This window comes from Phytophthora infestans, genomic scaffold, assembly GCF_000142945.1.
Source record: "Phytophthora infestans T30-4 supercont1.14 genomic scaffold, whole genome shotgun sequence".
NCBI classification, from domain to species: domain Eukaryota; phylum Oomycota; class Peronosporomycetes; order Peronosporales; family Peronosporaceae; genus Phytophthora; species Phytophthora infestans.
In genome coordinates, this window is record NW_003303745.1 from 404,440 (window position 1) to 419,230 (window position 14,791).

Consider the following 14,791-nt stretch of genomic DNA (forward strand, 5'->3'; position numbering starts at 1 on the left):
CGGGAAATTGATGCTGATCATGCATGCACAGAACATTTCTTGCGATATTTAATAAACAAAGAGGCCTAAAGTGACAAGCTTTACGCCAGAATGCAGCTTGGAATGCAACGCATCTGCAGAAGGAGAACGCCTTACGGCCACAATACAGTGTGGCCATGGCACAACAAGTCTGCGTCAGCACCATAAAAACTGATCACCACAACGGTGCGCTGGGCAGCACACTTCGCAGCACAATACAAGCAGAAAGCGCAGGAAGCGTGCAAAAAGGCCGCGGTTAGGGTAAATCTGGTCGCTCTGAGGCAATTTTCGTGTGACCCACAGCATTCCTGGAAAGCACAACTACCGAGGATGCCGCCGAGAGTTAGCTGGCGAGAGATCGCTGTAGATGTCCACGCCGCCGAAGCGGAGGCGGTATTGGCTAGGTTCACGTCGTTCGACATCTACAAGAGCCAAGCAATGGGGTGCACCATATGCCCCGGTGCCGACCACAAGATGCGTTATCGTCTACTAGAGTGCAGCTCTACTTTCTGCGCCGAAGCGAGCCCACTGAAGTGCTCATGGCGGGGGAAGATGGTGACGTGCCTGGACAACGACCACTCCTCCATCTTTGAGTTCGGTCAGCACAGCTCACCTGCCGCGACCCCAGCCTCCAAGAAACTCACTCTTCGGCACAAGGCCTTCTGTCGGGACCTGGTCGAGCAACGTCTGAGACCGGTTCGCATCAGACACGCGCTTGCTCGCAAGTTCGGCACCCCTCTTGAAGAGCTGCCAGCGTTGAAAACCGTCCAAAACGTTGTGAACCATTACATCCGCACTCAAATGGAGAATCATGACCGCGCCCAGGAGCTCTCCGCTTGGGTCCGTGACCATGCCTACACCGGGAGCGAGGGCATGACCGAGCCGTTTACATTTGCGCGGCACATGGACAATCCGGGTAAGCCCATCATCGGAAACGGCTCGGACAAGCGGCCGTTCCTGGTGGGCATCAGCTCGAAGGCCCTGTTGTTGAGGCTGTCCGTGCCCCCCAAGAGTTTTATTCTCCACCTAGACGGAACTTATAAAACCAACCAGAGCGACTACCCCGTGCTGGTGGTCGGGGTATCGGACCGCTCGCGTCGGTTCCACCTTGTTGCGCTCTTCGTTATGTCCTAGGAGACGCAGCCCATGTTCCAGGCTGCGCTCATGGCGCTTTGTCGAGTGTACCGTTGGGTCACTGACAAGCATCTATCCGTGTACTACGCTATGGCCGATGCCGATAGAGCCCAGTACAACGCCCTCGCTGCCGTCTTCGGCGACAACCTGAAGTACCAGTTCCTGATGTGCTTCTTTCACGTGATGAAGCACATCCAGGAACATGTGAAGCTACTTTCTTCTGGTGCACAAGCTAGAGTATTACGCGAGCTATACGATCTGCATTTCGCGCGGAGTTACTCAGAGTATATAGGGATGCTGAGACCAATCTTGTCGGGGTGGATGAGGGACCCAACTTTAGTTCCGTTCGCGCAGTACATACATGGGCAATGGCTGACGGGTCCCTTCATGGCGTGGCAGGTGTTCATGACGCCGAGTGGCTTCGCATCCACAAACAATCCCGCAGAAACGTTCAACGCGCTGTTTAAGCGCGATTACACGCTGCGTCGCAGGCTTAAGATGGGCACTCTTCTTCGAGAGCTAAGCGCGTGCTGCCGAGATCAATCAAGTAGTGCCAAGGCGTTCGAGTTTACTGTGTGCCCCGCACCAACCCTCGCGCGTAGGGTCTCCGAGCTGGTTCGGGAGAAGTTGCTGGGTGTCGGCGAAGACCAAGACCTTGACGCTCTGCGCGCTGGAGCCTGCTGCATCCTCAGGGTTATATCACTCCCAGCACCGCGTGTGCAGGTCGCGCCCAACAACCGTAGCGAAGAAGCCATCGCAGTGACGGCGCAGATGGGCATCAATTACGCGCGGAAGGAATTTGAAGGAGAACCGTCGGATGGATGGCCTGTTGACGTCCTACGGCAATGGTGCCCATGCCGCTACTGGTTTGCCTTTGGTGCGTGCATCCACGTATTGTTCGCTCTACGCGTCACTGCACATGTCGACAGCAGTGGCCGAGAGGTTTTAATCAACCGCCGCAAGCGCAAACGCGGAGAAGTCACGGTCCTACCGGATATTGGTCGTCCACGCACAAATGGTGCTGCACTCAGCTTCGACTGACCCAGTGCATGCAATCTGTCGAACTACGGCGATGTCTGATCATGTGCATATCTACTAGCATGCGTCTAATGCAATACGTGTGAGGGATCTGCAAATACATTTACATGTCTTACGGTTAGATCCAGCATTCATATACGTCGAGTAATGGTGGCTTTCAAAGATCATCTTACCGCGTTAGCACATGTACAATGCTGTAGACGCGAGGACTTCCATCTCCCTACTCTTCTTCGCCAGACCCACTTGATGTAGAAGAACCTCCACGCACGTCCACCGAGCCGGATGAACCCGTCAGCGAACCCCCACCGCTCACGATAACACTTCCTCCTGCCTCGGCCGCGCCGCTGGAACCGCCGGCCACGCTCACCAGGCCACTGGCACCCGTATCGCTAGAGCCTCTAACCACACGCACAGCGTTAGCTCCGCTCGCGCCCGCAACAGACGACCCGAGCGTCACGTCACCGCTCATGGCTGAGTCGTCGATGCCGCTGCCACTCAACACAGACACCGAGCCGCCCTGTACGACGCCAGCGCCACTACGCCGCCTGCGCTGTCTCCCGCAGAGCTCTCGCCCGCCAACCGAACGGCGCCCGCGACTAATTCTGTCGAAAGAGACGTCGGCAGCCCAGACGATCCGCCCAGCATCACGTCGCCCGCTACAGATTCAGCACAGGAGCCACCACGCACGTCGATTTTGCCGCCGTCGGTCACAGACGACCCCACCGACAAGCTGATGCTTCCTGCCGAGTCAGTGCTGTCCGAGCCAGTCGCAGCGCCGGACGAAATCCAGACGCCGCCCGACCCAGCTCCAGCCGGACTCGACACACGCACCACACCGCTGCTACTCGAGCCTTCCCCGCTACCCAACGCCAGTGACGCACCACTTCCCGACGCACTCGCGCCACCGGACATCGTTTCGTCGCCTCCCGTCGCACCAGCACCACCATCTACAGCAAGCGAGCCACCCACGTCGTCGGAGCTGCCACCGCCCAACACACGCACAGACCCACCAGCACCTGCAGCCTCGCCGCTAGACACAATCACCGACCCACTCAACTGCGCAAGCAACGCGCCAGAACCGATCGCAACAGAGCCAGACGACCCCGCATCGACCGACTCACTCGTTAACGATACAGCACCGCTGCTCGCGGAAGTCGCGCCCCCGTGAAAGCTTAACGTCACCGAGCCGCTCTCCGTCGTTACGCCGTCACCACTCAGTATCGTCATGCTGCCGCCAGTCAACGACGTCGAGACGCCACCCACCACAGACACCGCAGAGCCTTCTCCGAGCAAGGAAGCACCACCTGACACATCGATTGATCCAGCACTAGTGTCACCAGATCCGCTATCGATACGAACGGACCCGCTTGCTGGTGGAATGACTGATTCTAGAGTGCCTCAGAGTGGTGTGGACTACACCGGTCGTGCTGGCAAGTTGGCACCGGAGCCTACCCTATTGTGGGTGATGGGCCACTGTGTTGATCAGATTTGCGTTTGTGTTTTGTATATTTCCTCCTTCCTAGGATCAAATGTGCATAGAAATGAGTAAAAAGGGCATTGTTGATTGTAATACTAAAGTTTGTAAGGACCAAAACATCTGATGCCATATGTCAAGAACATAGCCTCGATTTTTTGGGCGGAACGAAAGACACGCACTTTTCGATTAAGTGTAGCATGTGCATTTGAGCAGATATTCAAGGATGATTATGACTAATTAAGAGAAGAAATCGTTATCTTTCCAACAAAAAAAAGCTCATATAAATTGGATAATTGGGTGAGAAGTTGTGAAGGGGCAATGTTTGGTGTTGGGTTTCATCTTGCCAGTACAATACGACAGAACGACGAGCTGGCGGCACAGGTGGCTCGAGTCAGACTGCACCACGGAAGAAGCAAAAGCCTCGGAATCGACTTACTGCATTTGAGCGTGCTTGTGCCCTACTTGGTACTGAGAAAGTTGAGCAGTAAAACTCAAATCGTTGTCGTTAAAATATTTCTCGATTCCTGCCGAGTATTTAACTTACTATCCGGATGAATCAGCATTCAGCGAGAATAAGGACGAGCCTAGTGACGCTAACAAAGGTTCAAGAAGTTCAGATGAAAAGTAGCTGTAGGAGTGCAAGAAAAGCGACCAATTGGACGACCTCGGAAGCAGCAAGCTCATACAGCAAAATTCACATCTATCCTGCGCTTTCTGACACCCCGTCCACAAAATACCAAGCAGCCTGCATATCGATGATTCGAATTCGGGCACTTCTAGCAGCACAGTGATGACTAATAACCACGCAGTCGACGCCAATAACAACAATTCAGTATCGGCAACCTCAGATATTGATGGCGATACCACATATTTTAGGATCAACATCATTTAGCTTAACTCGGACGTTGGATCGAAGCTGCAGTGCATTCAGAGCTGGAGCAAGGAAAGATAGCCGGTATTGCCTGATTACAGAAACTTAAACAATGCATATGTTTTATGACAGATTAGTTGAGTACCGGGTCATTGGTGTGACCCGGGTCACCGCCAACTGTTTCATAGGTGGTAGCCATTTCGGCCGAAAAATATCATAAAAACTCAATTCTGAGCCTCGATTTACAAAAACTTGATCTTTTCAACGCTACCAGCGATCCGTTTTCGTTCTATCTGAATGCTACTTCCAATACAGAGGTGCTTCTTAGAATAATGGCCGTATCACACAATTCCAGTAAGGAGGTCGTCCAGCAGTAGATCTTCAAGCGATGTCATGACTTCGTTTAACGTTACAGCGCTGACTGCTTGCAAGGCTTCATAAAAGTCGGTCATCTTTGACCTCCGAGATTGCACACTCTTAAAGTGCATTGGCACTCGACGGATACAGATTTCAATCTGCGTTCCAGGCTCTGTTACATCTGTCGACGGGAGAAGCCTACACCAGCCAGTCTCGTCCGCTTGCATGCCATTGAAAACACCCGCTCCTTCGGTGATGAACTTCCATGTGTGGATAATACAACTCTCGTCTTCAAATCGACGCGCAATGAATCTTTGAACTAGAGGAGCTGTTTCCCCGGATTGAAGCGTTTTTGACTCGACAAATTTCGCTGCAATCGTGTTCTCCGGATCCCCAACATCGTAGCTACGCTGGTAATTTGGTTTGTAAGAATGCTGAGTCTCGCCTACTCCCCACAGTGACTGCCCGGTTTCACGAAGGGTAAATGGCTGCACCATCTTGTTGAGCTGCTGGAAGTACTCCACTTGTTCATCGGAGTCTCTTGTATGAACCGAGTGGAGAGCAACTTCACTCTCAGGAACTGAGGACAGCCCACTGTTTCTAAACACCTCTTCCGCTCTGGTATAGTTATCCTCGAGTTTTCGGATGTACGCATCAACCAGCGCAGGCTCTGAAGATGCGAGACATAGCTTTTTGCGAGACTCTTCTTGACCAGCATATCGCTTTCCCAAGATGCCCCGAAGATTGTCGATATACGAGGACTGTAAGCTGATCGCGGCGTAAAGCTGCTGTTTATCTGCTTCAGCCTGGAAACGCTGCTGTTTTTCACGGCATGCGGTTGATTCCCAGTAGCAGTACGCTGGTGTTCTGCTCGACAGGAGCTCGGACTTTTGCTTCTCCATCTTTTCTCGCAGATCAGTCAGCGCTTCCGTTAGTTCCCTTTCTTGTAGCTTCAAACTCTGCCGAGTGTCTTTTTGCTGTATACGGTAGAAACGGCGTTTTTCAGATTCACTCATTCCTGGATTCTTGGGCTGATTCTTCCTGCTGCGGCCATTACTCTGAGAAACAACTGAGGTCATCATGGAAAGATGCGACTCATTCACATCGACCAGAACGTCCGTTTCGTGAACGTCATCGAGTTCGAAGGCGAAACTATCGAAGTCGTCGGACGATGACGTTGCTGCTGTCGTTGCCACACTCATGGCAATTTCCAAGTGAGTGATTAAGCTGACTATTCCGACCACGTAAGGCTGGTCAGGGTTTGCATATGTTTTCCGATGTAATCTGAGATTGCGTGAATCCAATTTGAGACAGTCTATTAGTAACGTTTCTAAGTGGTTAAGGGTAAAACAAAAATAGTTTTGGTACATGCTTTACCGGAACTTCTGAGGTGCTCACAAATCCTACTAAAATGCATGTTTACTTTAATGAAGTTAAGTAGGTAGTCGAATACTACGTAGTATGTAATAACGCGGAGTAGTATTCTGTCCTATGTGCGAGTTTGTAGCTGTAGTTCGTCGTTTGTTTTGTCAAGATGGCTGTAAATCGCCCCATATTTGGTCGTTAGCTTACCAGGACACCTGGTGGAGCCAGGTAGTTGAAATCGGCAGGCGCTCGAGACAGTACCAGCACAATTGACCGGCAATGGATACTTTAGACAACATGTTTCGTCCGTCCTTACGCTACCATCTCAGTGGGGTGGATATGAAGGGCGCCAAGGGAGTGATACATACTAATGTTTGAGGGAAGTTTAAAAAGGCTAATTAACTATGATATAAATGAAAATGAATAACTTCATTCGATATTTCAGACGCACAAACACAGTGACCTCAATAAAAATAAATTCATTGCTGGAGTCCTTTTGGTTGCCAAAACATTTCAAGCACGGAGTATTAGACAGCGTGTCCAAGTATTACCAATAAATCTTTCAAGAATTATTAAAATGCTAATACCTGTGTTTTGGCCACTTTGTTTACTCTGAGTTTGGCACGAAGTCCCATTTACTGATTGCTTCCGTCTCAAGTTGATTGACAAAAGAGGCTCAACCGATCTCAAGTCAATCGATGCAGCAGTAAGTTCCAGTTACACAGTTTTATTTGGATAATCTACTCTACTCCAGGCTAACACTCGAGTCCGGTCAAGACGTCGTCAAGCAGCAAGCTCTCCAATCTCTTCGACATCTTGTTCCTGTCGGCTTCAAGCGACTCGTGGAGCATGTTATGGAACAGCGCCACAGCTGGCTCGCGGTTGGAAGACACGTTGAAGCGCATGGGCACTTGTTGCACACACACTTCCAGTACCACTCCAGTGTCTGTTGGTCTCACACTCATCCACGCCGTCTCCTCTGCGTGTAGTCCATTGAAGTCTCCTTCGCCCTCTGAGGACATTTTCCAGACGAAAAGCAGCCGATTCGACTCCGTGTAGAAGCGCGAGATGAAGCGCTGTACCAGTGTACCAACGTTGAGCGATGTAAGGACACGTGACTTGATAAACACGTCGTCGTCAGGTGCCGACTCATAGGCGCCAAACGCAGGCTCGTCTTGCTCGTGTATCGCCGTCCAGATTGCCTGACAAATCTTGTCGAAACTATAGGGCAGCACCACTTTATTCACGTGCTGGAAATACGCCACGTCGCCGTCTCCTTTCCGTCTGTGGGTCGAGTTGACGGTCGTCTCGGGCATCGACGGTAAGCCACAAGCGGCCATGACACCGTCCACACGAGCGTACGAGCCTTCAAGCTGCTGCAAGTACGTCGTGTACAGTGCGCTCGTCATCGAGTGTAGTGTTGGGACATTGTTATAGCAGTTAAAACTATTGCCATCACCGAAGGGAACAGCGTTCCCATTCAGTCGATTGCCAGCAACCTGTCGAAGGCCTTTGAGATATGACGCTTGGTAGTTCACAGCGGCGATCAGGCGTCTCTGTTCGGCCTCGGACATCCGTCGTTGATCACGTTGTCGAACCGTTTCCGAGACCCATTCGGAATGCGTTAGCACGTCGGCGGACATTTGCAGCTCCTTACGCATGGCAGCTTGTTTATTCAGTCGTGCAAGCTCCTTGGACAGCTCATCAACGTGTTGCTGTAGCTCGTCTCGACTGTCTCGAAGACGCTGTCGATACCGTCGTTGTCGCGTCTTCTCTCTCTCGCGTTTGCGGCTGTGTTTGTCGGGCTTGCCGTAGTCCTCGCTGCCAGTGGATGGGCTTGGCGAGCCCGTATCCCCACTGAAAAGTGCCGCGGTGAGGGCGTCGGCATCTCCAGTCGAGAGTCTCGGTGTGAGGGAGCCGTTGAAATCCAGGAGGCCCACGATATCGTCGAACAAGACCTCGTCGGTCGTTATCAGCTCAGTCATCTGAGCGCGGCTGGAGCGGTTGTGTGGGGAGTGAGTGAGCCGACAGAGGCCTGAGTGAGTTGACCTGACCTGACGATTCCTGTCTGATCAGTGTCCTTGGCAAAGCCCTATTTGCGGTTCCCCAATCCTATCCGCCAGAAAACCAGGTGGTCACTTCCCGAACTTCATCATGATTCACAAACTCTATTTTTATTTATGAATAGAATAATACAGCGCTTGTACATGTAAGTGTCCCTGTCCTGGTTGTCTTATCGCCGGCTGTCTCAAACAAGGTCCTCTACACGGACATATGACGGCGTAATCTGCATGTACATGTACCGTACTCCGTACATACAAGCTGAATGGATTCCAGGGGGTGCAAAATTATCGCAGTGGTCCGCGATAATTTTGTAAGGCTTACAGACAGCTATTAGGTGTACAGAACATGTTTTATTAGTATTTAATATTATTACCTGTACTACCTCCATGACTACAGTGTAGTAATAACCTCAAGGGTTGCTTTTAAGACACCGGTATGAATACCAGTAGTAGACTGATTACCTTGGTATGCTGGCCGCGTGGGGTTGAACTTCCGCATTCTGCGCACGCAAGTGCATCCAGACCTGATCAGGTCACTGATGAATACCGTCAGCGCTCCATCGTCTGCTACGCTAGTGGCTTTCCTCGTCCACTGTACTTGACCACTGTAGCGTGTACAGTCAGTGGCTACTCATCAAACTTGATACAACTTACTAATTACGCAAAAACTTTGTCAACTTCTGTAACTTTCTGACTATTCTACCTTGAGTTGTTGTAAACTCAAGCGCTCCGTCAGCTCCGTCAGCTTGGAGCGTTCCAAGGAGTTACGATCATCGTCAAGGGAGAGCGACGCAATACCGCCAATAACATGCTGTTCGTTGTCTTGTCCGAAGTCTATCACCGTCTCCACAAACTGCGCAACTCTTGGGTCACACGATTGGACTGTGTTCAAACACACCGGCACCTGATTCATGTACATGTCCATGACGGTACCAGCATTACTCTGGCGAAGTCGAATCCAGCCCCTTGAACGCATCATCGCCCTCTATAAACGCTTTCACCATAATTATCACGCCGCCTTTTATAACATAGCGACGGAGGACAAGACGATGTACAATTGACGCGGAACTAGAAGCGCTAAGCTTTTTTATGAAGCGGAACTTGACAGCGTAGGAGCTGTCCGAGCTCGACGCCGCACACACTTGTCGATCCTGCAATTGATACCTTAGTTGCGTAAGTTTCCATACAGAGTGACAGAGATTGTCAGCGTCAAGTAAGAATACAGTTTTGCGTCGATATTGAAAATACTTGGCAGTGCCGTCGCTTGAGTTCACGACGGACTTGACCACGCCTTCGTGCATCGACTCCACGCCTTTTGCAGCCAAGACGCTCTCTACACTCGAGAAATTTGAGCCAATCTCTGTCAAGTACGCAGTGTAAAGCTCCACATCTTTGCGCTGCTCCAACATACGCATGTCTTGTAAATTGACTGCTGGCGCACGACTCAAGAGCGTGCGTATAGTGGATTTGAGTTCTTCGATGAGCACACTTTGTGAGTTAACAGTGGCTTGCAAACGTCGCCCCTCTTCTTCAGCAATCACTTTATTTTGTCGATTGCACAGAGCCAACGCTTTCCATGCGGAGCCGTGGCGATGGCACTGGCTTCTTTCTTGTTGTTCTTAGCTTGGGTTAGTTTTTCCAAGTGATCCGTTAGCTGTATCACCTCTTTCCGTAGAGATTCACGGTCGTTCTTGGCTCGCTGGCGATACATTAGACGCCTTCTAGTCTCCTTCGCCATCAAAGTGTCCGATATCTCCAAACGTATGCGTTTTCTAGTTGTGATCGTCTCTTTTGTGGGCGTCCTCGGGCTTAATGACGCCGCACTGCTCGTATCAGTCTCAGTCGTGGAAGTCCATAATTCGGAATGTAGCGAGTTGGTACAGAGCTGCATCGAGTAGCTCGACCCCCTCCTCGATGCCAGCGCCCAGAAAGTCCTCCAATCCAGCGAGGAGCGAAGCTACAGAGGTCTCTTGATCGCACATTCTCGCGTCTTCCGTTCTTGGAAGTTCACTGAGCTCTTCCCAGGCAAATCGCAGATAGCATCTGGTGCTTACAAAAGGCACCCTTTTTTTTTAGACTGGGATGAAACCATTCGTATTGTAGAGGTGCCCTCTACCACTATACCGTGTATTGTTGGTGGCTGTCACTCTGATTTATTCGTCGCAAACCCATGAACGTAACATCACAAGTAAAATTAATTCTAACTGGTAATTACTGCTATCACCTATTTATACTATACATGCTGCAGCGATTACGACGGCTAACTGTTCGTAAACCTTCTTTGCAGTTGATGACAATCTAACCGCATTCACAGAAATCCCCTGCAGTCCTCAGAACCGCAAGACAATGACGTCTCGACCAGAGTTCGACGCTTCATATCTTGATAATGTGGCGGTATTTGACTCTAACTGCTCCCCTCTGAAGACACCACACAAGAAAGCAAAGCTGGTCCGGACTTCAAAGCCCTTTAGTGCTACAACTAACCTAGCTGAACTAGATAATGAAATCCGACGATCAAGAGAGACCGGGCGACTGCGTTTGTATCGGCGTCGAGTCAGGAACGAGCGAGACAGTTTGCAACGCCAGGCGAAAGTGTTGACGGAGAAGTGGCTTCACTTACAGCAGACTCGACCGAGTAAACGCAGCTTTAGCACTGTGGATATTGAGATTTCGAACTCTCTGTGGAAAGCGATAGCTACTCAACAACTTCAAGAACGTATGGAGGCAGAGGCAGAGCAGAAGCTTCTTAAAGGCAGTATCAAAGCGCAAGATGCTTGTATCGAAGTGTTTCAAGAGCTGCTTCGCAGTCAACACGAGAATATAAGCGATACGTCAGTGTTAGACCCACGTAGTTAATGCGCAGATAATAATTTGAAAGCATATCGATGCCTTTAGCGGGGCCAATAAAAAAAGCGGTTTTAATAACGCTTATTAATCGACCGTTAGCAACAAAATCGAGGGATCTTTTTCCTTGTCAAACAGCGTTATCCCCTTGGGTCCTACCGTCTTACCCCGCACAAAGCGCCCAGGCGTACTTAGAAATATTATGATGTGGTTTAGAACAGTGTGTAACCTCGATTACAACGTAAAGTAGAATACAAGGACACACCGCGGGAAGGGTTCTATTAACCCTATCGTTACTAGAAAGATACACTAGGTATCTTTTTAGGCTGGCTTTACTGAAATCAAGACACCTTATTGTCATATTTCTTTCCTCCGCGCTAATCGTCGCCCATGTTTTGCCCAGTCGCAGCTTAGGAAGCGATGTTTTAGAAAGCAAATGTAACCACGCAGTTGTGCCGATGCCTTGTCCTATTGTGTCTCGTGGGGTACTGCAGAGAAACTGGCAACCAACGCCACTATCAAACCCGCGGCACATTCACAACACATTCTGTAGCACAATTATACTCGAAGAAAGATCTGATGTATACGCTACAGCCGCTTTCTCAAGGCACCCATCGTGTCACCATGATCGCTTTTATCACGCATCCCCGCCAGTAACAAGATAAGGAAAGCTGTCATCGCTGCGGTATCTTAGGAACATGGAAGCTCGTCGCTGTGGTAGTGGGTACTTAACAATGACGCAGAAATGCCGCCAGCATGTATAACTCTCGCTCCTCTCTCTCTTCACGCTGCAGGCGGCTATCGGCACGCCTACGACCACGAGTAGCACGGAAAGGTCCGCGATTTGGTAGAGCTACTGCTGTTTGCCAAACTGCATTTGGTGTGCGACTACAGGCTGCTGGGGGCCAGCATATTCTTCATGCTGCGCGTGTGTCGATAATTGCTGAGTTTGCTCAAGAAGAAAGTCCCACCAAGATGGAGAGCTCATGTGTTTTCGAAGAAGCCGCGACGAATACGCCGCATGGAGAAAGGAGAGCAGCGCTACAGAAGAACAGATGTCGCCCGTATAGAAAGAGAAGCTCAGAGCCTAAGGACTCGCTGTGCTGGGCAGTTCTCGCCCTTGGCGATTCAGAAATGAACTGTACTGACTACTGATGCGTCGATGTCGCTACCCATAACCGGATAATGAAGTTCATGGACCGTAAAACACAACCGAAGCTTGAGGTATGGATCCCTGGTTTTAGAAACCGGTTCTAGGTAGAATCGCATGACGACAGATAAAAAAATGCATTATTCGTCACATTTACTATTGACAGGTATCTTCGCTTGACGAAGCTCTTTCAAGAACGGGGCCTGTGCTTTATAGATTGATGAAGACCTTTTCAGGTTTCCATCGACTGTGTAGACTTGCTTTGGTAAGTAAAAGAAGTGATACTTCTGCCAGCATGTCCACGCTTTCTGTTGGCACAGGTGAGGCTTAGCAGTGTCAACCGGATATGTACGCTTACAGAGTGCCACTCGGTGTGTCTCGCAGTAATCCGTTTTTTGGGTGGAATATCTACCCTCGAACTTGCAAATGGTGCATTTGCGCTTCGCTCTGCTTCTGTCATTCAAGGCGAGCGATGCCTCTTTTGCAACGCAAATCAGTGGCATGGCTATAGAACTCTCGTTTTCCCTTTCAAACGGGGAAGCAGTGTCGTCCGTCGTAGAGTTTGCAGGGGTTATGGCGTACACCATGCCATCTGTACTATCAACGAACTTCTTCCAATCTCCATTGAACAGCTCTCGAACAAGCGAAACTACAAATGAGCGGTGTGTATCTCGCGCACCCGAACTTGTAGTATCATCATAATTTGGAGTGGAGCCGCTCCTGCCGCAGGCCAGGTTATGACATATATATGCGTTGCATCTCGCTATATCAAAAATAGCCATAGCCAACTTCTTGTGCCATTTTTGAAAAGAGTGGCCATCGGCGAGCAAGAAGCGACCGCGAAGCTGGTCGTGGCGGTCAACACCTTGCATAGCTGAGTTGTACTCTCCAATACAAGTAGGGACAGAAAACGCAACCTTCGTGTCCTTAATTCGACGATAGACAGTGGATGATGTAGATGAGTCCGCATTGGATACTATGTTGACAATGGATCCGTCGACCCAACTTGCAGCAACTATATGTTTTTCTAAACATACGCCTTGTTTCGCGAAGCCCCTGGGTTTTTCGTCTTTCCTTTTTATCACCGTAAAGCGGGATAAATGCTTGCTGGAAGAGCGGACAGTACCGCGTCCGTATAGACCGACCGATCGCAAGCTTTGTGCAGCAGCGACCTGTACTCGTTACTACAAGCCTTGTCCTTGAGCGAGATCCACAGACCACCTTCTCGTCGACTTGCTACCGCCGTCCATGTCGTAGAGCGCCAATTATAGGCTCTACTGGTCGTTGCTGTGGTGTTGGAAATCCCACGTGAACTCTAGCTACAGATGTAGTTAGGATGTTCCCACAACAATACGTCTACTAGGATAGTAAACGATCGTTCGGGTGGACCTGAAGACCCCAGTTCTGCCCTTGCACCGGGACAAACTGGACCTTGTAAACTACTTATATAGGCCAACCAGTAAAATAAGAACACGCTACTAGCACGAGCAAAGCTAGCAGGTGCTTTGAATCCTCGTGGTCCCAACAGCGGAAGGGTACCAGGCACGGGTAAGCCTTTTACGAGATCACCGAGTGTTCAACACTCGGCTGGAAGAAATAAAGGGGAGGCAATTAAAGCACTCCCAGTCGTGCAAATAGGCAACAATAAGCCGTCACGTAAAACCTCCCGATAATAATCGGCCAATACACAAAGTCTCTTGGCCTTGCCGGATGAACCCTCGCTACAGAGCTTCGAGTTCACCGACAGGCATAACACACTCAAACAAGCTTGACCTGACGCTTACCTTGAAGCCGGACGTCGCTCTGTGTGCTTGAGTGGAAATTCTGTTCTGTATTTAAGCTTACCCTTTCGGATCTATTCCTAATAAGAAGTCCTAATCAAGTATACAAATATCAAGTGAACAATGATCCGTTATGGATCTTCTTGCATGCCAAGCGTCGTCTGCACTGTCGCAGGAGCATCTTTAACGGTCCGCGCCCTGTCCCAGACGGTGAACGTGTCTTCCAAAGTTCGCTGAGTATTCCGCGAACTCATCCCAATCGCCACTGAGGGTTCGTACCGTAGATGGTCCGCTGAATGCGGATCCGGCCAGTCCATTATTAATAATAAGGACAGCCTGGATTCAGTGACATAGGGCCGTATCCGATATTTGTTGAAAACTCGGAGGTGACGCCGTCGAGTCCCTTACACCTTGGCGTCTCCGTACATCACCCGACCGAGGGTTCGTCGCTTGAACAACTTGGGCGGTGTCACGTCTTTGTCGACGGGTGATAATCCGCAACTACGGAGAAATCACTACACCACAACTTCCCCTGTCGCAATGGAAGCCACGGTACTGGTGCCCGTTGTGACATTTCTTCATTCTTCAATTCACCATCTCGCCACCGTATGTCCAAGCGTCTGAATCGAGCCGTGTCCGACGCTTTTCAGCGTCTCAATCCTCGTAGACGTCGCGAACGTGAGCAGCTGGAGG

General features: G+C 50.3%; 1 protein-coding gene across 1 annotated transcript; it reads right to left on the reverse strand.

Annotated features, from left to right (window-relative positions):
- Positions 1–7,015: 7,015 nt before the first annotated feature.
- Positions 7,016–9,302, reverse strand: PITG_09107 (uncharacterized protein; the record flags this gene model as incomplete). Its single annotated transcript, XM_002903386.1, has 3 exons — positions 7,016–8,255; positions 8,786–8,847; positions 9,027–9,302. 3 exons carry the CDS (start codon positions 9,300–9,302, stop codon positions 7,016–7,018), a joined length of 1,578 nt encoding a protein of 525 aa, XP_002903432.1.
- Positions 9,303–14,791: the final 5,489 nt, after the last annotated feature.